Consider the following 22,740-nt stretch of genomic DNA (forward strand, 5'->3'; position numbering starts at 1 on the left):
TCTAAAAAACAGCAAGCCTACTGGAGACTAAGGTCAAGCTTGAATAATGACCAGTGACAGCGGGGGAGGGCGCTGTATGTGGGTAGAGGTGAACTTCACAGCTTTTTGGGGTCCTCTATTCCTCTGAGCTTTGATCACAGGGCTGGCAGAATCAAACAGTTTGGCCCACACTAGACGCAAAACCACGAAGGGAAATCCGCTTTGTCTCTAGCCAAAAGCAGTCCTCCATGCTGTGGGGGAGGGGACTGTCCTTCAGTCCCCACTCTCCCTTCTCTCCTCTGGCTCTTCTAAGCATTGGGGGAGCCACTGTGGCCACACCTATTATCCAAAAATACAGTGAGGAGTCTGCATTTTCTCTCTCTTCTCTCTTGCCACTTCACTCTGAAGGCTAGCCCTGGGAAGAAACCAGACTTGTTGGCCAGAGGAACAGGGAAAAGGAGGCCGTGGGCCCTGGACCCAGTATGAGGAAACCCAGAGAGCTGAGGAAGATGATTACCTAACTCTGTGTACGAACTAACTGAAGTCCTGGACACCGCTCGGGAACACTGCCTCCACGAAACAGACATAAAGAAGCCCAGCCTAGGCTCTGACAGCCAAAACCTGGGGAAGCCCAGTGTCTGGAGACTAACTCCTGCATGGCACACGTGCCAGGCACACCTAAATAGCACAATAAATGCTCTGAAATGGAAGTGACATTGGACCCACCACAAAAAGGTGAGACAGAACTTGCATCCTGAATCTTACCAAATTGAATGCCTCCTAAACAAACATCAACATTCTTCAGAGGACTTAATGAAGTCCTACAATACTAAAAATGTTCGGTATACAAGCCAAACTTACTTCACACAAACACAGACACACAACACACAGTCCACTGCTCAAAGGAAAAGACGACAGAAACCAACCCAAGAAAGACACTGATGTTGGAATTACCAGTCAGACTTTCAAGTTACAATCATCTCAGTAAGGTAAAGGAGAAAAACTCTTGAAATAAATGCAAAGAAGTTTTCAGCAGGGAAAGAGAAACGACAGGAAAAAAAAGAAGAAAATTTTAGAACAAAAAAATTACAATACCTGAAAGAAAAATATAGCATATTGCTAAACAGAGGAGGTATAAAACTTTCACTAATGACTACATATTTTACGTAACTGGCCACAATCACAGTTATTTTATATAACATATCATATAACAGTTTAAAAAAGAAAAGTCCAGGAAAACAAATTTTTTTAATGTATACTAAGAGATAGAAAAGTTATCCTGATACACACATTATTAATGTACAAATAAGAAAACGTCTAACATGTTATATAACAAATACAAAATATCTGCAATAATTACAACTTTATATATGTAACAATTAAATGCAAAAACACCAGGAAAAATGTTCAGAAAAATGTTACAACTGCGATTATTTATTAGACACAATTTCCTTAAAATTAAAAAGAACAAAAGTCTACCACCCATTTCTTTTTCTATTTCATGCTATTCTTTCCACCTAGAACGGTCTTTTACTTTTCTTCAAACCATAATTTAACTAACCCACTAGATAAAAATTTTCTCAAGGTAATTGTAACCCAATTAAAATAAAACAGAACAAAATAGAAAATAATAAAGTACGCTAATCTTGGGTGAAACTTTTCTTTTTGCTATTTTTACATATGTGACTACCGGCTCATGACAAAAACTATTCTTACTGTGGGTTGTGGTTAAAAAAAAAAATTTGAGAGTTTCTGCTCTAACTCATAAGTAGAAAGTAATACTAAAATTAATTACAAGGAGAAAACATGATTAAATCTCTCTGGATAATTTTGCTTGCCAAAGGCTGAGTCAAAAAGTGTAATCTCTGGGTTTTATGTTTTTGTTTTTTTAAGAAGATTAGCAAATACCTAGAGATGCAAAAGACACAGTGGTATAAAACTCAGGGGTTATTTTCCCTACATGTAGGCAGAAGAATGGGGGAAAAATGTAATGTTTGCACCTGAAATCATATGCTGCCACCAATGATATGTATGTGTGTATATTTATGTATGTATACATTTGTATGTAGTTAAGATATAGATCCTCCTCCTGTAATTCAGACAACCTGCTTACCACCTTCATAAGCAATCTAGTCACAATGTAAAATCATTTTGCTCATAATTTATTTTCTGCTTAGTCTATTTTCTCTACCCATCTATCCATCCGCTCTGAAAAGCGATGAGTCTACATGTTGTAAACTCTCAGTAAATAGTTACCCAGGATCATTATCTGTGTTTTTATATCCCCCACAATGACTAAAACATTTCCTTGCACATATTAGGTATTCAAATATATGCTGATTTAACTTGGATAAAGTAGTTTACTGGGTTCCAAAAGGTAATCAGGTAACCAAATATAAGCCAGGAGAATAAATTTTTGTCCAAGAAGTGGAATGTTGGCCCTGGCCGGTTGGCTCAGTGGTAGAGTGTCGGCCTGGCGTGTGGAAGTCCTGGGTTCGATTCCCAGCCAGGGCACACAGGAGAAGCGTCCATCTGCTTCTCCACCCCTCCCCCTCTCCTTCCTCTCTGTCTCTCTCTTCCCCTCCCACAGCCAAGGCTCCATTGGAGCAAAGATGGCCCAGGCACTGGGGATGGCTCCTTGGCCTCTGCCTCAGGCGCTAGAGTGGCTCTGGTAGCAACAGAGTGACGCCCCAGATGGGCAGAGCATCGCCCCCTGGTGGGCATGCCGGGTGGATCCCGGTCAGGCGCATGCGGGAGTCTGTCTGACTGCCTCCCCGTTTCCAGCTTCAGAAAAATACAAAAAGAAGTGGAATGCCAAAGGCCACAGGTAGTGATACACATTTCTCTTATTTCCCTCAACTTTTAGTAAACTTTACAACTCCGTACCTATAATCCTATGCCAACATTCACAGAAATAAAAAACTATCTCAAAGCAGAATGTCTCACTCTGAAATAAGCCCCAATATCATTTATAATAATTATTATCCTTACCCTTACATACTATTTTCTAATTTACTTTGACAGTTAATTATAAGCACTCACAATATTCTTACTCAGATCAATAGTTTTATTATCAAGGTAAAATTCACTAAAAAATTAAGAACTGGAAAATACAAAGTCAAACTCAACTGATTAATAGATCCAAGTTAAGTGGTGACACATCAAACTAGCATTCTTTGACTAACTATATTGTACATATGCTCAACATTAAGCCCCTCAAAAATAAAAATAACATGAAGACCCTCACCTCAAATACCTAACAATCTCCTGAAATGGAAGGGGTGGGCTATACACATACCATTATTATAAGATGGTAGATTTTTAGCATTCTTTGATTTACCATTTTCAGCTTTGATAATGTACTAATGATCCCCAGGTGTCTAAAATGTAAACACAGGCAATTTTATGGAGATGCAAATTTAAAGTGTGTACATTAAAAAGTTAGTATTCAAGAAAACAACTTACTGAACTATCTGTGGATTAGTAAGCATCTTTGTTTTTCTGCCCTCACGTTCCCATAACAGAACAAAATATAAAAGTGGTATTAAATACTGGGGAATCCATGAGGACTTTAAGACTTTGCTTTATGAAAACAAGAACATGTGCCCTGGCCGGTTGGCTCAGCGGTAGAGCGTCGGCCTAGCGTGCGGAGGACCCGGGTTCGATTCCCGGCCAGGGCACACGGGAGAAGCGCCCATTTGCTTCTCCACCCCTCCGCCGCGCTTTCCTCTCTGTCTCTCTCTTCCCCTCCCGCAGCCAAGGCTCCATTGGAGCAAAGATGGCCCGGGTGCTGGGGATGGCTCTGTGGCCTCTGCCTCAGGCACTAGAGTGGCTCTGGTCGCAACATGGCGACGCCCAGGATGGGCAGAGCGTCGCCCCCTGGTGGGCGTGCCGGGTGGATCCCGGTCGGGCGCATGCGGGAGTCTGTCTGACTGTCTCTCCCTGTTTCCAGCTTCAGAAAAATGAAAAAAAATAAATAAATAAAAAAAATTAAAAAAAAGAAAACAAGAACATGTGCCATAATTTAGTTCCCAGATAAACAATGCTCCCCAGGAAGGTATTCAGACAAGTAGAGTGTACATGTAGTGGGGAAACCCTGGCTTGAGCAAGGGGCCGATGGCTCACGAGAGCCCTGACCCCCAGCAAGGCACGTACGGGAAGCAGTCAATGAACTACGAAGTGATGCAACTAGGAGCTGATGCGTCTCATCTCTCTCCCTTCCTGCCTGTCTCTCACTTTAAAAAAAATCAATTCTCATAGGCAGTCAGGAAGGCATCATCATCCCTATCTTTAAAATGCGTATACTAAAGCTAAGGAAAATTGGAATACTTGTTCATTAGGGTTAACATTTAAGAGATCCTAGAGCTTACCTTGTCAACCCCATTTTTTAAATGATAAAACAACTATCTATCTTCTTTCTTGTCAACTATACTCTATCACATTTTACTTTCTAACTTTGCAGCTTTGTCATCCTACAATATATCCTTGTACCAGGAGCCTTCTAAACAACAATGTACTGAAATATCTAAAGAACATAGTTACAAAGTAGCCACCATTATTACAATGTGACTATTAGAAACATGCTAAGGATATGGGCTTATGCAGTGACTGTGCTCCTAAAAAGGAGATCGAGATACGCGAGCTTTGTACTCAAAGGGTGTTTTTACTGAGTTGCTAAAAAACTGCTGGTGAAGTAGATGTTCCAATACCTCCCTGCCAAGGAAGGCCATGCTGTCTGTCCTACGGCAATCTCCCTTATGAACAGGAGTGGCAGTAAGTTTGTTCCTTATCCTGGCGTAGCATTAGCATGAAATGATAATAATCTACTAAAAATCACCAATTCCCATTCCTCATCTACCTCCAACACCCATAAACACTACCAAAATCCCATTTTAAAAATCCATACAGAAAAAATAAAAACGAGAATGAACTGAGACAGTTTCTAATTTGGCCACTAAACTGGGATAAGCTGTGATTCCAAACAAGTTTTATCAGAAACCCGATTATTCCTCATGCTTAAAATTAGTCTGTTAAATTATATACTATCATAAGTCTTCCAGTTCTAAAATTTGTCATTTCTGGAAAGCAAGTCTAAGCATGGAAATAAACAAGGAACTCAAGCACAGAGCCACAAACCGAAGTCATAACTGTGTAACATAACTGAAACGGGCTTTAGTTATTCTACTCTAAAATCAAAGGAAACAGGTTCTTCATGAGAAAACAAAATACATACATATAAACAAGCACACACACTCATATAAAAATGACTTTTAAGCTTAAAATTTTTCCCTGGATCCAAACAATAAATCTTCATTTAATTTCAGTTCTTTTCCTCTGTCTTCTGTAAACATTAAAATGAAAAGATGTTCACCTGCTCTTACTTTTAGAAATACTAGTAACTGAAATGGCCACATGATAACAAGAGGAAGAATAATTTGTTTATAAATTCTCTCCAAAGCAAATTTCCACAAACATATTAGCTGGAATTTCTCAAATAAATATGGGTTCTATTTCTAATGATATAGCCTTCAAATTCACTATTCCATGTTCACAATAAAGTGGTTACTATAGACAGATTTAAGGTAAAGCATTATGTGACTATGAGGAGCTAATAAAATACTGAATGAATGAGTAGTAATAAAATACTGAATGATATAATGTTATTAAATCCTATTAAACTCTCATTAAACAAAAGCTAAAAAAAACCCAAAAAACCAAAAGCTAAAAATGGACTTTGAATCAATTCACTATATAAATTTTAAATGTACACAAGAACATCTGGTTGTATTAGCAGGATTTAAAGTCAAGCATACTCCATGGAGTTGCTTTTAAATGTCCTTGTATTTGCAAATACAATGATGGGAAAAAGAGGTCAAAGCCTTCTGGGGGAAAAACAAAAAACGAGAAAGAAACGAGTACTGTATCTACAAGATTCTGCCCTCAGATTCCTTCTCTTCTTTCTCTACATCACCTCCCAAGACAACTGTACTTTCTCCTTAATCTCCTATTCTCATCCTGTGCCCGACCTACCTACTAGGAGTCTGTCTGTCCCTTAATGTCCCACAGATAGCAAATCGTCAAGTACTGTACTGTATTCAACAAAATACCGAAGTGTCTTTAGGCGGCTGGGATATGAGTGAGTTCAACCCTCCTTCCATATGTAAGATCTTTCTTTTATTCTAGGTGAAAAAACTTGTCTCCCATACAACCCAACCCACCAAATTCTTTCTCAAGTTTCTTCTGCTCCTCCTGATTGGCCCATCTTATCTACATGGCCATGTAGCCAAAGCCCTGGCACCACCTTCTTTTCCCTTCTATCCCACTAGTATCACTAGATTCTTCTGCATTCATCCCTCCTTATTCTCCCCACTATTATTCTCACTGAGCCCCTCATCTCCTCTGTACTAATTTAACCTTCCTTCTCCCTCCAATGTCATCCCTCCATTGCCCTGCCCTGCTCTACAAAAATACTAACCACCATTCTAACACATACATTTAAAACCACCCAGAATATCCACTCTCTTCTGATTGAAAATGAGGTCTTATACATAGCATACAAAGGCCACCCATCTGCCTGACCTGTGGTGGTGCAGTTGGATAAAGCATCGACCTGGAACACTGAGGTCACCAGTTCAAAACCCTGGGCTTGCCTGGTCAAGATACATAAGCGAGTTGGTGCTTCCTGCTCCTCTCCCCTTCTAAGTGATCTTTATCATTTGCCACCCATAATGTCTTCTCCCTCAGACTGCATCATGATATACACAGAAGAGTATACACACAGTATACAACGATGATATCACTACTCTTTGTATCATAATATTCACATTACCTTCTTCAAACTCTGTGCTAATGCAGTCATCCCCACCCCTATTAGAATATGAGCTGCCTGAGGAAAAGTAGGTATCTATCTAATTAATGCTGGTTGAAGTCCTGGGCTTGATTCCCATTCCCAGTCAGGACACACAGGAGAAGCGACTATCTGCTTCTCAGTCATCCCCCTCCCCCTTCTCTGTCTTCCTCTCCCACAGCCATGAATCAAATGGTTCCAGCAGGTAGGCCCTGGGCACAAATGATGGCTCATGGCCTCACCTCAGGTGCTAAAATTTAAAATAGCCCCAGATGGGCAGAGCATCACCCCAAAGAGGGTTTGCCGGGTAGATCTCAGTCGGAGTGAATGCAGGAATCTGTCCCTCTGCCTCTCACTTAATAATAAAAAGTTATAAAAATATAATGCTGGTAACCACTCTGCAGAATACAATGCCTTATAGATGGCAAATGTGCATAAATAATAAGTTCAAATAACCAGCAAATACTTTCTAGGATTCTTCCCAATCACTAGTTGCTACTGATTTAAACACTACTTTCCTTGGTATAAATAAAAAGCAGAGATGTTAATAACTCTTATAAAAGCATTTACTCATATCTCAATAAAGTCTTACAAAAAAAATTAAAAGGTGTTTATTGATTTATTAAACACAGAAAAACTACTCCAAGATAGAAGTCATTTCAGCAACAAACATGTAACGTAGTAAAACTCATTTTGGTATTTTTTTTCCAGCAGTATTAATATTTAGACAGGAAAAAAAGTAGATAACCTACACATACGTAGTTCTTGAGCTTTTATTAGATAAATAAACATTATCAGACTTTCTTCCTATTTCAAGAAATTACATTAGCAACTGTTTTCACAGCAGTCCTTAACTATGGATAGGATCTTAAGAATCATTCTTAGCCCTGGCTGGTTGGCTCAGTGGTAGAGCATCGGCCTGGTGTGCAGGAGTCCCGGGTTTGATTCCCAGCCAGGGCACACAGGAGAAGCACCCCTCTGCTTCTTCACCCCTCCCCCTCTCCTTCCTCTCTGTCTCTCTCTTCCCCTCCACAGCAGCCAAGGCTCCATTGGAGCAAAGTTGGCCCGGGCGCTGAGGATGGCTCCCTGGCCTCTGCCTCAGGCGCTAGAATGGCTCTGGTTGCAACAGAGAGACGCCCCAGATGGGCAGAGCATCGCCCCCTGGTGGGCATGCCAGGTGGATCCTGGTTGGGCACATGCGGGAGTCTGTCTGACTGCCTCCCCGTTTCCAACTTCAGGAAAAAAAAAAAAAATCATTCTCATTTATTTGTTAAAGCCTTAAAGATTAATTGCACTGCTGTTATGTATTTGAAGAATATTTTTAAAGATCCTATAGTACTTATCACTAAATTAAGTCTGAGTTCTTTGTCCCAATTAATGAGGTTTTACTTAATTTAATTGTCCTCCTTTAGTGAGTTAGTGTAACTACACACTGAAAACTCCATGACTAAGAATTATTTTCAAATAAAAATAGTTTCAGAAAAAGGAGATGGGAAACAAGCCAAGCTTTTAAGTTCACTCCCTTTGCTGTCTTTTTATCGAGTTTTAAAAGAGAACGCTCACTCTGCAATTAACATGAAAACAACTTTTAGCAGGTAAAATGTCACTAAATAGCCTGACTAGGCGGTGGCGCAGTGGGTAGAGTGTCGGACTGGGATGCAGAAGACCCCCGGGTTCAAGACCCCGAGGTCGCCAGCTTGAGCGAAAGTTCACCAGCTTGAACCCAAGGTCGCTGGCTTGAGCAAGGGGTTACTCAGTCTGCTGAAGGCTCGCAGTCAAGGCACATATGAGAAAGCAATCAATGAACAACTAAGGTGTTGCAACGACAACAAAAAACTGATGATTGATGCTTCTCATCTCTCTCCGTTCCTGTCTGTCTGTCCCTGTCTATCCCTTTCTCTGACTCTCTGTCTCTGTGGAAAAGAAAAAAAAAAGAAAAGAAAAAAAATTAAAATGTCACTAAATAACAAAAAAAGAAGACATGCATTTCCAATACAATACACACCTACACAAAAAACTGAATGTATATTCCACAAAGGCAAGATTTTTTTTGGCCTGGCTTTTATCTGTTTTGCATACTGTTAAGTTTATAAAATCTAGAATAGTGTCTGCACATGGTAGTTAAGTTCTCAAAAAAATTTGCTGAGTGAATAATTTCACTAATGAAGCCGTTTAAGTAGTTTTGTTTTTAATGTTAAAATAAGCCTTATAAGGCCTATAAGGAATATATCTTCCTGCTCAACTTTTTTATTTATAAGTAGCATGCTATAAAGCAAGTTCTGAGATTTCAAAGTTTGCAGCAAGGTCCAGCAAACATATGGGCCATGCCCTATTTCTGTAGAAACTGATTCAGTACTGACTCAGGCAAGAAGTAAATGGATGCTAAAACAGATGGGCGCCAAGTTTGATGAGTAACAAAGTATATGCACTGTTTTCAAAATAATCTCCCCTTAAGATATTACCAAGGGGGAAACAGGAACTTTACAGTGGAGAAACTTTGCAGAAAAAAGTTAACATCCCCATTAATGTGATAAATGGACATCACCTGCTTCCAGAGGCCAAAAATCATATCTGGAGTACTGCCAATAATGCATAACATAAACCTGATCATGAAGTATCAAGCAGAAAAATCCATATTGAAGGAATTCTAAATGTAACTGGCCCTCTCTCACCAAATATTATCAAAGGTCATAAAAGACAGCTGCTCCAGACGAAAGGACACTGAAGAAGCAAGACCAGTGAATCCAAGGGGTAGGGTAGGATTTACTCCTTCAGTTAAGAACATTACTGGTGCAATTAGTGAAATTCCAATAAGGTCTGAAAATACTGCAATGTCTCGATGTTAATTTCTGATTTTGATAATTGCACTACTGTTACATAAGTGAATGTATATCTCTTTAGAAAATAGTCATTTAGAAGTAAAAGTTACCATGAATTGCAATTTACTCTCAAAATGTTCCCCCCAAAGTTTGCATGTGCATGGCTACATACAGAGAGGAAGAATGTAAGAAAGAGCATACGGTTATAATTAGGTAAAGGAATCTGGATGAAGTGTACACAAAAATTTGCATTCATGGAACTTTTCTGTAAAAATGTTGTACAAATAATGTTTAAAAACTGGGGGAAAAAATAAAGTTAACTGGCCCTGGCTGGTTGGCTCAGCGGTGGAGCGTCGGCCTGGCGTGCGGGGGACCCGGGTTCGATTCCTGGCCAGGGCACACAGGAGAAGCGCCCATTTGCTTCTCCACCACCCCCCCTCCTTCCTCTCTGTCTCTCTCTTCCCCTCCCGCAGCCAAAGCTCCATTGGAGCAAAAGATGGCCCTGGCGCTGGGGATGGCTCCTTGGCCACTGCCCCAGGCGCTGGAGTGGCTCTGGTCGCTGCAGAGCGATGCCCCGGAGGGACAGAGCATCGCACCCTGGTGGGCAGAGCGTCGCCCCTGGTGGGCGTGCCAGGTGGATCCCGGTCGGGCACATGCGGGAGTCTGTCTGACTGTCTCTCCCCGTTTCCAGCTTCAGAAAAAAATAAAAATAAAAAAATAAAAATAAAAATAAAGTTAACTTATATTTGGACCTTATGCCAGTAAAAAGAAATTGTGAAAAATCAAGTGATGGCTCTCCTTCACACAGAAGGCTAAGAAAAACATCTCAACCAGGGGTTGAGACCGAGGTCCTTCTAATCTGAGCTTTAATATTTACAGAGCTGTATTTCCTGGGTAAAACCACAATGGCAAGCCTCAGTTTCCTCATTTGTAAAACGGGGATCACACTTATCCTACTTTTCTTACAAGGTTATCCTAAAAACCCACTGAAACAGAATGATGGTTGGGGAAAAGAGGGGCACATTATAAAGCTCTATAAAATAGAGTTGCTCACTCTTAACAATGTTTGATAAATAAAAAGTACTTCAAAAGTACGTAAGCCAGGCCTTGATCAGACAGCTCATTTTGCGGGAGCATCAGCTCGAAGTGCAGAGGTTGCAGGTTCAATCCCGGGTCAGGGGACATACAGGAACAAATCAATGCTCCTATCTCACCCACTCTCCCTTCCTCTCACTAAATCAATCAATAAATTTAAAAAATTTTAAAAATATATATATACACATATATATGCCAGGTATCTTTTCATATAATAAGCAGCTGTTAGAGAAACTAGACATTTGCAATATGTGTTGATTTGTAAAAATTTTAGTCATACTTTTTATCAATGTAACTTCAAATATTTCAATAAATTCAAAGACCTGTGTCTATTTTTTGCCACAAGACTTACAGTATTAAAACATCACTAAATCAATGCCATTAACTAGGAACTTAGTCAACCTTTTTTTAAAATTAAGATATAATTGACATATAACACTGTATTAGTTTCAGATTTACTGGTCAACCTTTTAGATTGTGACCCAATACAAAACGATCTTTCTATCATTTCCCAAGTTGTACACAGTTAAATACATGATCCAAACTGTTTCATCCTTTCCTGAGAAGCTACTGATATGAGCCCTGAGGAATCAAACCGAATTCAGAAAAAAAAAACATTTATGAGAGAGAAAACACCAAATGTTTCAACTTATATCAAGGAAAAGTTTGTTTTAAAAATACAAATATTAACTTATTCTTCTAAATTCATAAAGATTTGGTGACCACTTAAGAAAATATTATTTAATCATTTGCACGTGGAGACTAATATCTCACTGACAAAAGACAATACCCTTAAAAGAGCTACGTTTCCAAAATACCAAATGCATTTTTTAATACCTTAGGCCACTGTTAAAAACACACTATTGTATTCTTTCTGTTTTAATGTTTAGTTATTGATTTTAGCCAGAGGGGAAGGGGGGAAGAGAGAGGGGAATGGGGGCAGAGGGAGGAAGGGAGACAGACAGGAATATCGATCCGTTCCTGTATGTTACCTGACCAGGGATCGAACTGGCGACGCTTGCACTTCAGGACGATGACTTAACCAACTGAGCCATCTATCTAGGGCACAGTATCATATTCTTGTTTAAATAAATCTCCTTGCTCAATCTTTATTTGGAATAGATGATAAGCAATGCAGACTGTGTAAGGCAAAATACTGCGAACAGACCAGGTAGATGCGAGCCTGGACAGAGGTGTTGCAGACAAAGCAACCCCAGCAAGGAATCCACCTGAGTCAGAATGCCTGCCCTGGCAGGACCTGTGGTGGTGCAGTGGATAGACAGAGCGTTGACCTGGAATGCTGAGGTCACCAGTTCGAAACCTCGGGCTTGTCTGGTCAAGGCATGTATGAGAAGCAACTACTGTCAGTTGATGCTTCCCACTTCTTCCCCCCCTTTCTCTCTCTCTCAAGTCAATAAATAAAATCTTAAAAAAAAAAAAAAGAATACCTGCCCAGCATCAATAGCTCTGCAGCAAGGCCATGCCATGCAAAGCATTATAAGAACATAAGCTCCAAGAGCGTAAGCTTTTGTTTGTCTTGTTACCATCCCAGCAGACAGAACAATGTCCGGTACATGGTAAGTATTCATTAAGTATTGGTTAAATGAATGAACAAACAAATGGAAAAATAAAATCTCAGTTCTTTCAAATCAATCTTTATAAATTACATTAAGTTGCAGAATTATTTAAAAAACAAATTTGGCATACATTAACTTAACAACCATACTGTCTTTAAAATATACAGGCTAATTATCTATATTCCCTACTCTGACTTAACAGAGCAATGACAAAGTTTGTAATATATTTCTTGACCTATAGCAGATACCGAAACATGTTTACATACCCTTCCCTGAGTTTAAATACACTGTTATCAGAAACTCTTGTAAAGCAGAATTATCAAGACAAAAATCAATGCATAAAATCAAAAGAGCAAATGTATCGTGTTTACAATCAAACACGATAGCATCAACTCACATAAGACCTCACAGGCCATACAAACATTTCTCATCAGCATTTACTTCTCATAATACTACATCTACCAAAATTTGTTCTATAATTAAAAAAATCAAAAAACTTGACCTAGTCATTTTTGTTTCTCCATTGCTACAGCCTATCTGTCAATGATTTGTCATCTTATAATTTGAAACTTCCTCAAAATATAAGACACATTTTATTTGCAACCATCAAATTAAGGTTTGTAATTTACTCATAGTAAATAGGTAACATTATATTCTTTTACAAAATATACAGTAAAATTATGTAGAGTAGAATGCAAATAAATACAGCCAGAGTACATATGATTTATGCTTACTATTAAGCAAATAACTTTTTTCTTAACCTATTTTTTGTGAAGAAATTCAACCTATTTCCTACATATGCTCCTTAGATTACTAATAAACTCTAAGGAGAAGCTTCATTCTGCTTCCCAAGTACTGCCCATATAATAAAGACATCATTTCAGTACCAATTTAAACCTAGTATTTTCCAAAGGGCCTGCCTTTCGTGGGTCACAATCATCTTACTATGCTTCTCGTGTCCATGCTGCTGGAAAAGCAGTCTGTACAAGCAGGAGGAGAGGCACAATCCTGAGAGAGAGGAGTAGAGAAATATGTTGAGAACACAAAACCAGAATAAATGAGCTCACTTAAGAGCTTAGGAGCTCAGCCAATGTTCAAGGTCAAGGGTGACTACATTCTCTCATTCCATTATGAGTTAGAAGGCATCCAACACCAGCAAAACTGGTCCTGGAAGGAGAGATCTGAAATTCCATGTACAAGTAGTAATATAATCACCAATTCTAAGTCAACTATATTTCTAAAAAAGGACTAAGTGATCATAAAATATGACTATTCCCAATACCAGGCAATATGACATCCCCTAAATTAAATCAAAACTACTGTAATAAACTCAATGCGAGCCTAGAACAAAATGGTTAGGATGCATATATCACATGAATTTCAATCTTGCCAAAAAATTTTTATACTTAATCTTGAATTAACCTAAGATTGTAACACTCTCAAATCATATAGTCTCAAAATTATTACCAATTTCAATTATCTTTATACTATGTTTTTAAAATATTGATTTAAAAAACCCCACAACTTTTAGCATATATTGTTTTCAAGTGAAAAACAATAAAGCAAAAAAGGGTTTGAAAACACCGTAATTACAACATAAAATTAGGATAGATTTTTTTTTAAATATTTTATTTTATTTTATTTATTTTTTAGATAGGAGAGAGAGAGGGAGAGAGACAGAGAGAAAGAAGGGGGAGGAGCTAGAAGCATCAACTCCCATATGTGCCTTGACCAGGCAAACCCAGGGTTTTGAACCGGCGACCTCAGCATTTCCAGGTCAACGCTTTATCCACTGCGCCACCACAGGTCAGGCCAAAATTAGGATAGATTTAATCTAACTGGACCCTTCGATGAAGCAGTCCCCTTCTGACTCACCTCCCTTAGTAAGAAGTGAAAATTATCAACATATCAGAGTTTTAATTAAAAATTTTTCAGCTAATCTCCTATACTTCTAAAGTGCCATAAAATGACTGTCAAAATAGTTCCTACACGTAAGTCCTTCAAAAAATTAATTTTATATTTAGTCTAAGAATTTTCCAATAGGAACTCTAAACATAATCTCAAATCAGTCATTTATTTTACAGAGAAGAAAAGCAAATGTCCATAAGTATTAACTACCTTGGTGCAGGGCCACTCATCTACCTGGCATGTCATCCATCCATTCATTCGAGAAATATGTATTTAGTGTACACCATGTATTAAGACACTGTGCTACCTGCCAAGGATATAAAGCAATGACAGTATATAGTCACTGTCTCCCCATGGAAGTCACAGTCTGGTGGGAAATGCAAATACTAATTACAGTACTTAAAACTGTAGTAATCGCTAGAAGGCAATGTATAGAGTGCTTTAAGACTGTTGTTTAACAGAGGAACTAAGTGATTCTCAATCAAGATCAATTTTGCCCTCCAAGTGACATTTGGTAATGCCTAGAGACAGAGTTATGACATGACAATGCACAGGACAGCTCCTCACAGCAAAGAATTATCCAGTCCAAGATACCACTAGTGCTGAAGTAGAGACCTACATACACCATTGGGGCAGGGAGGGGTCAGTGAAGGCTTCCTTTATAACATCTAGTATGCTACATCTTTAAGGCATTTTCACAAGGTAGAAACAAAAAGGATAGCCTGATTGATACAATTAACCAAAATTCCCAGTGGAAAGCTAAACTAGAAAAGGAAAAGAAGAAAGATTCCCTGGTTGTTGAAAATGAAAGAAAATGCAGTTTTATAGCTGCTTCACATAAATTCCCTTTCCTGAGCCATAAACACAGAAAAAATCTACAAAATTTTTTTTAAATTCACATTTTTATTACCGTTTTCTACCAACCCATGCCCATGCCCAGATATTGGTGGAGTTTTAAAAGTCTTATAGTTAAACAAATGAACATTCTTGATAGGAAACTGGAAATGGAGTAAAACGGAGATAGAATTTCACTTTTGAAGTGAAAGGCATAGAACAGTATGATAATAACTGGAAAGTCTATCCTGGAACAATTTAAAGAGTAAGTTATCTGACTAACCAAAGAATCCTAAGGACAAAAACACTAAGATTTTAAGTACCCTAAAAATAGTCAAAGGTACTAGAAGGCTCTCAGAACTGATGAACCAAAGTATATCCAAAAATGAAATTGCACTAATTTTCCTGACACATCTCAAATGTACACATCTGGTCCTAGATCTTCCCACGCAGCCTATTCAGAGCAGCAAGACAAATGATCATGGTGGGAAATGACCATAGTTGTTGACGCTGACTGGGATTTGATTATGTTGAATAGTTATTAGTTTTTTAAGAATAATGAATGGTATTGGGGCTGGTTTCTTAAAGTCCTTAAATATTAAAAATATCTAATACATAAGTAAAACATACCATCCTTCATTTTCTTATCCGAGCATAACCAATGCGTAACAGATTTTTCTCTTTTCTATATAGGAGTTCCTATGTTATAAACGTGCCCCTGCAATTAAGTTATAATTTTCTAAACAAAGGGTCAAGCATTGTTATTCTCCCTTCCTACTTTTCAAAAGCAAACCATACATAATGACCTCCCTACAGCAGCATTCTTAAGGGCAGAGTTATGGATACACAACTCACATGAAACTGCTGCAATCTAGTAATCAACTGTGGTCCTAAAGTAGTCCGCAGGTCTGGGTAGACTAAAGAGACCCGTTTCACCGATGTAAGAACTCTAAACCAGAATAACTAAAGGCCACCACCACCTAAGAGCAGCAAAACCTACACTATCGTATAATGACAACAATTCTCCTCGAGTTCCCTACTCAGTCAAGTCTTGACTTTTAGGAAGTCTTACACTCCCAACTGGACAAAAACTTTCTTTCATTTCAGAACTGACATTAGTGGTGATGGGAAAAACACTCATCACAAAGATGCTAAGTGGAAAGTAAGGTTTTCCTACATAACTAGCACAGTGAGCACGTAAATATCAAATTCTGAGCCTAAATCGCATTTAACTCATGGTAATTAAGAGGAATTTACCACGTAAAGGATCATCTAACAGTAATTTTGAACACAGGGGTGGGGAGGCCACAGAAATCCTTTGAGAAATTACTGGGGGAAGGGGCACAACAATAACGACTCATACATACCCTGCATAAGATCAGGGATTTTCAAACTGAAACTCATCTACTGTTGGCAAATTAAAAACCTATATTCTTGGCCCTGGCCGGTTGGCTCAGCGGTAGAGTGTCGGCCTGGCATGCAGGAGTCCTGGGTTCGATTCCTGGCCAGGGCACACAGGAGAGGCGCCCATTTGCTTTTCCACCCCCCCCCCTTCCTCTCTGTCTCTCTCTTCCCCTCCCGCAGCCGAGGCTCCATTGGAGCAAAGATGGCCTGGGCGCTGGGATGGCTCTGTGGCCTCTGCCTCAGGCGCTAGAATGGCTCTGGATGCAACAGAGCTACTCCCCAAAGGGGCGGAACATCGCCCCCTGGTGGGCATGCCCGGTGGATCCCAGTCGGGCGCATGCGGGGAGTCTGTCTGACTGCCTCCTTGTTTCCAGCTTTGGAAAAATTTGAAAAAAAAACCCCTGTATTCTTAACTAAAATTTGTGACATGATCTTATTTCCAAACCAGAGAGGAAAGAGCAGTCTTTAAAATCTGAGAATTTAATTAGTAAGCCATAAAAGCTAAGCACTTCATATTTTACACATTTTAAGTATCAAAATATCTCACTGACAAATAATTATGCTTAGGGCTAAATTTTGGTGCTTTATAAAACTAAATGGAATTTCTTCACAATTCAATGAATATTTCAAAGATACCTTTAAATATAACAGAGAAAGTGCTGAAGGGCTCAGCCCAAGAATAAATGCCTTCAAAAACCAAATTCACTAGAAGTATCCTTTCTAAAATATCTTTTCCCCTAATCCTGTAACTTGGATTTCTTTTTTATTTTTGCACTTTGCAACATGATTTAAGGAAAAATAGTTATTACTGAAATATTTCCTGCTATATGCTTACTTGCAACAAAATTTTCACATCAGCTAGTATTAGACATTCACAGAAATATATTCAAAATAAAAAAAACTATCAAAATTATGTATTTTATGTTTAATCCCCCCCAAAATTTTAAGCATATTCTTATGAATATTTTTCAAATGTATTTCCCTTCCTCAACTTATTGGTAACTGTACTGCTACTATTTTTAAGCTAACCCCACTTTTCAAACATGATAAAGTTTGAGTATATTAGGAAATTAAGGAAGTTAAAAGATTTTAAGTTATTTGTAATCCACAGATGGAGAGTGAAACTACAAACATCAAAATGGGACTACTACTACTTGTTCTATAAAGATCAAGTTAGAAGAGAGGTGAAATGCCAAGTAGATGTTAGGTCCCTGATACCTAATATCAATACCAAAATGAAAAAGCAACTGTAACATTCTAGTCCACTGTGCTCTACTGTGAGCAACCAGGGCGCTTGTTTCTCCCTACCACATTAGATCCTGCTTAACACTCTGCAGAGGACACACATTAAGAACTCCAAACAAGAGACACCCATCAAAAAGGGGTGGGGTGGGTAAATCAAATAATTGAAGTGGGAGAAAGATTTAAAAAAACTTTTACATTGTGTTAGTGCTGTAACACCTATGTAGCAAATAAAAAAGGCTACATAAAGTTGAGGGGAGGTTTCCTGCACAGATGTGAAACTGTTAACAAATTAGAACATAGTATCATTACTAAATACTTGGTATTGCAGATTTTATGCACTACAGAGTACTTTAGGGGTGGAACGAAATATAATTTGCTCTAAATTATCAGCTATGAATTAATAAACAAAATAAAAAAGGTAATCAAGTCTATTGCTCGAACTATTGACTTAAAAAAATTATTTTCCAAAAAAAATGCTTGTTTTCATACAACTGTGTCACTGCTATGTACTCTAATATGGAGAGGCCAATTCACAAGAATGTTATATAACTTTTAACCTCCTTCTAAACTTCCCAAATGCCAATTCTTGGGGGGGGGGGGGGGGAAGGGTGAAATCTAAATGAAACAAAACTGTAAAGCAGGTTTTAACAATACTGTCCTCTCCAAATTATCACAGCAAATCTCATACTTAAAAAGATGAGTAAGATTTTGTTAATTACACTATTGAATACACTAAGAGCACTTTCATATCAAAAGTTCATAAAATTTATGCGAATTTAGTTAATATCACATTGAAATAAATATTTACAGGTTAAGGGTAATTCTGGTTGTGTAGGTGTGTATTTTTAATGTTTAATGTTTTTGCATTAAGGTCTATTTAAGTCGGAGTTTTAATGTTTTTAAAATACACTTACTTTATCAAAATCTGAGTCCCTTCAAACTAGCAAATTCAATTACATAGTAAAAACTGGACAACTCCTTGTTAAAAACCTAGTGTTACATCTGACATGTGAATGAGCCATGGGAATTCCTTCCCGGGCACCTTCCCTCTCTCCGTGGACAGATCTCTTCCCATTCGTTTTACGCTGAAATGTGGGAGGAGGGGGCGAAAGAATAGAAAAAAAAAATCAAAGAAATACCTGGCCTCCGGACCAACCACCCCATTAGCCTAAGCCCGTACTCGGCAGGCTACCGAGCCAACAGCCTCTCGATCATGCACACTACGTGCACCGTGACCGGAGATCGTCACCCCTGTTAGTGCCATTCCTGCACCGCCCGCATTCGGTGCCCGCCCCATTAAGAACCCCGGGGCCAGTGGTGTCCAGAGTGCAGTTCAAAACCTCCGGGTCCCAGCAAGAAAGGTGGGCGGGCCAGGCGTCGGTGCAACCGACCCCGAGACCTGCCGGGAGCCTCTCCTCCAACCCCGCAGCCACTCGATAGGGCGCTGGCGACACCGGAACCTCCCTCCGCCCCGGGACGGCCCTCCCCCTGGCCTCCCCCCCGGACTCGGAGAAGCACCCCTCCCCCCACGGGGACTAGGCCGCCGCTCGCCCCATCCCGAGCGCCCCGCGGGCCTGTGCCCACCCTCCCGCCGCTGGCCCCGTCCCGGCTGGGCCCGGGCGGAGGTTCCACTGCAATACCAACCTCGCTATTGAAGGTTTTCACGGCCTCCATGTTGTCGGTGCGGAGGCCCCGAGCCCGGCGGCGGAAGAGGCGGCGGCCACTGCACTGGGTGGGGAGAGCGAGACGGGGGCGGCGGCGGCAACGGCGGCGCCGGCGGGAGAGCGGGCCGCGGCGACCCCGAGGCCGGAGCGGAAGGACAAGCAGTGGCGGGGCCGGGCTCCCTCAGGGGCAGCGAGGCGCGGGCATGGCCGCCGGGGCGGGCGGAGCGCCGGGCCGGGGAACACAGGCGCTGCCTGGGCGGGTCGCAGCGGGCGGGGGAGGGGCTGGGCCGCGGCGCCTGCTCTTCTCCGCCCCGCTCCGTCTCGGTTTGCCCCCCCTGGAGCCCCGGGCCCTACACTCTCCACCCCCTTCCTCCTCTTCCTCCGACGGGCTCCGGTTTCACCTCCCCGCCGCTCGGGCCGCAGGAACCAGCAGCGCACGGCGAAGACGGAGGAGGAAGCGCTGGCAGCAGCGGCTGCGGCATCCAATATGGCGGAAACAAGTCCGGCCGCGTAGCTCCGGGATCGGCGGCGCCAGCCAGCGCGCCCCCTAGCGACTGGCCCGCGGGGCTCGGGCGGCTGCGCGGAAACCATCGAGGAGTGCAGGCCAGAGCGTCGCCGCCCCGAGCCGGGCTGCTCTGGTCCTGGGGCGGCCAGCTCTCGGCCCCCCTCTGTGCGCCCGGCCCACGCGGGCACGAGAGCTGCAGCCCCGGGAGCACCTCGGCCGGCCCTTGCAGGACACTACAAAGCGTTACTCAAGGGAAAACCAAAAGTCCCCTGAAAGCCGCAAGTTTAGCAAATAACATTGTCCATGTTTTTGTTGTTGCCATGCGAGTGGCTGGGTTAGTGATCTTCAGCACTTTCCCGGACAGTGTCCTTAAGGTTAGCAGAAGAAAGCCAAGTTCTTTAGTCATTCGTTTACTTGGGAACGATGTGCCCCAGCATTTTAATAGCGTGAGGAGGAAACGTTAGAAACACGCTTCGGGTCCGGGTGGGGGCACAGGGACAGGGAAGCACGCCTGCAGCCCGCGAGCCGCTCGGGGCAGGCAGTGCTCGCTCGTCGAGTCCCGGGGACGGGTGGCACAGTGAGGGCGTTTGTGCGCGGGGACGCGGGCCTCCGCCGCACAGGATTTGCATGGGGGAACACAGTATTTCTCGATGAAACCGGAGGTGCTGCTAGCAAAATGCCTCCTCTCTCACTATGCACAATGTAAAATAACCAATACCAGATTGAAAGTGAACATCTATTCACATGATAAACACCGCTGTCCTTTTTTCAGCAGTCACTTCCCAGTTCATGCGAAGGAAAGGGAGGAAAATGAGGGCCGAATGTTTCTTGGGGAGAGTGGTTGGAATCAAGTTGCCTCGGTAAAAACTGGAGCCCAGAGCCCTATGACAGACACTAAGAAACGCGGGCCTTTACTTTTCAGGGTTCAAGGCCATGTCCTTGACAGCTTTAATCGGGGGACTGACTACTTAGAAGGGATAACTACTTCCTCAGTAAGAGTTAGTAATTATATACAGTACCTTCAAATCTCAAAGGCTATTACAAGTTCTCCGTCTCCATTTGCCCCCAGTGTTTATAGGCCAAGCTGTTAGGATCTTTTGGCAAGAATTACAGTAGCCTACTAACTAGCTGGTCCCCTGCTTGTTTGACTTTACAATCATGACCCATAACCACGGTTTGGTCATCAAGAGACTACATGTAACATAATAGTCCTTTAGGACTGAAATGGAGCTGAAAAATTTCTATCAGCTAGTGACGTAGCCCAACATAAAATCATGGCACAATAAATTGTTCGTGCTTGTGGTAATGCTGGTGTAAGCCTACTACCCTACCAGTCATGTAAAACTATAGGCACATACAGTTATGTACAGTGCATAACACGATAATAAATTACTTACTGACTTATGTGTTTAATTTTTATCATTTTGGTGTATTCTTTCTAGTTACAAAAAGATTGCTGTAGTACAGTGTGCTGTGTTCTTCCAACATCAGCCTCATACATCTCGTGTTTACCAGATCTCCTGAATGAGTCATTTCTCTGGTGCTTGATTTAGTCCTGTGTTATTTAATGCCGTCACGTGATCTACAGGTGTAGCCTAGTAACAATAGGCTATCCCACAGAGCATAGGTATGTATGTAGTAAGTAAGCTAAACCGCCCAGGTTTGTGTGAGTACCTCTGTGATGTTCTCACAGCAAAGTAACACATTTCTCAGAATGTATCCACCAATAAGTGGCTTGTGAATAGCTAATTCTCTGGACTGTAGCCAGAGGCTTTTGGGGTGGGAGGTTAGATACAAACCAGATCAAGTTACTCCCTTGCTTAAATCCCTTTAAAATTTTCCCATGCATTTCAGATATGATCATAACCTCTTACCATGGCCCAGCCACCTCAGCTCACTGTTTGTTTTACAAAAGGAAATTCAGAATTTCATTCTGAAAACGAAACACTTTCACTGCTCAGTATGATCACATGAAACATATCTTCACTGTTGACAAAGTGATTAAAACTGACTTGGAGTTGGGACCAAGTTTTGGCATAAGGAGAATATTGGTTTTCACTCTTGCCTGGAGCCAGAAAGACTTGCAGGTATAGGGAAGATTTGCCAAGACACTTCTGGTTTCCAGTGGTAACCTGAACCCTCTATAGTAGCTGGGGAACCTTTCCTTGCTACTCAAATAGCTTGGAACGTGCAAGACAGTTTTAGAGGCAAGCAGGTGGGAGGCTAAGAATAATGTTATTTCTGCCTTAAAAGAAATAGTGTTCGCTGAAGATTAGGCCATGTTGACTGTATTGGCACTTACTCATTGCTCAGTTTCTGAATTAACTGTGTATGTCCATCAGTGATGCAATCCATTCTTCCTAGGTATACATGTGATGTTTCTATGGCTTTTCTAGAATTTTCCTTTGGCTCCTACAAGATGCCCAACTTTTCCTGCCTTCTTACTTTTGTCTTTTGACTATTCTAACAGCCATGCAGAGGTGAATAAGACATGACAATAGTCAGTTTAAAAGGAAAAGGAGCAACAACAAGGAGAGAAAGGCCAACAGTGAAGCTTTTACAAGGAAATCATGTTAAGGAGATGGCAATTAAAAGTATCAACTGTTGCCCTAAAATTAAGCTGGTGGAATATGGGTGTTTCCATTAGATTTAGACTATACTGCAAGGTGCCCTAGAGCAGACCCCAACCCCCGGGCCACGGACTGGTACCGGTCCGTGGGCCATTTGGTACTGGTCTGCAGAGAAAGAATAAATAACTTACATTATTTCCGTTTTATTTATATTTAAGTCTGAATGATGTTTTATCTTTAAAAAACGACCAGATTCCCTCTGTTTCATCCGTCTAAGACTCACTCTTGACGCT

The 22,740-nt window shown here is 41.0% G+C and overlaps 1 protein-coding gene across 7 annotated transcripts in view; it reads right to left on the reverse strand.

Moving 5' to 3' along the window:
* The window catches only part of SCAF8 (SR-related CTD associated factor 8), a 172,526-nt gene extending 151,266 nt beyond the window's left edge, over positions 1-21,260 (reverse strand). For 4 of the 7 annotated variants that reach the window (XM_066372947.1, XM_066372948.1, XM_066372949.1 and 1 more), the window contains exons 1-2: positions 19,353-19,717; positions 13,263-13,325 (exon numbers count right to left, since the gene is read on the reverse strand). In XM_066372947.1, the coding sequence (XP_066229044.1) occupies positions 13,263-13,325; positions 19,353-19,382 (93 nt within the window). In that variant the 5' untranslated portion in view covers positions 19,383-19,717. The other 3 variants (XM_066372952.1, XM_066372951.1, XM_066372950.1) reach the window with 3 other exon arrangements.
* Between the last annotated feature and the right edge of the window lie 1,480 nt (positions 21,261-22,740).

Source organism: Saccopteryx leptura, chromosome 3 (assembly GCF_036850995.1).
Source record: "Saccopteryx leptura isolate mSacLep1 chromosome 3, mSacLep1_pri_phased_curated, whole genome shotgun sequence".
Lineage (NCBI taxonomy): Eukaryota > Metazoa > Chordata > Mammalia > Chiroptera > Emballonuridae > Saccopteryx > Saccopteryx leptura.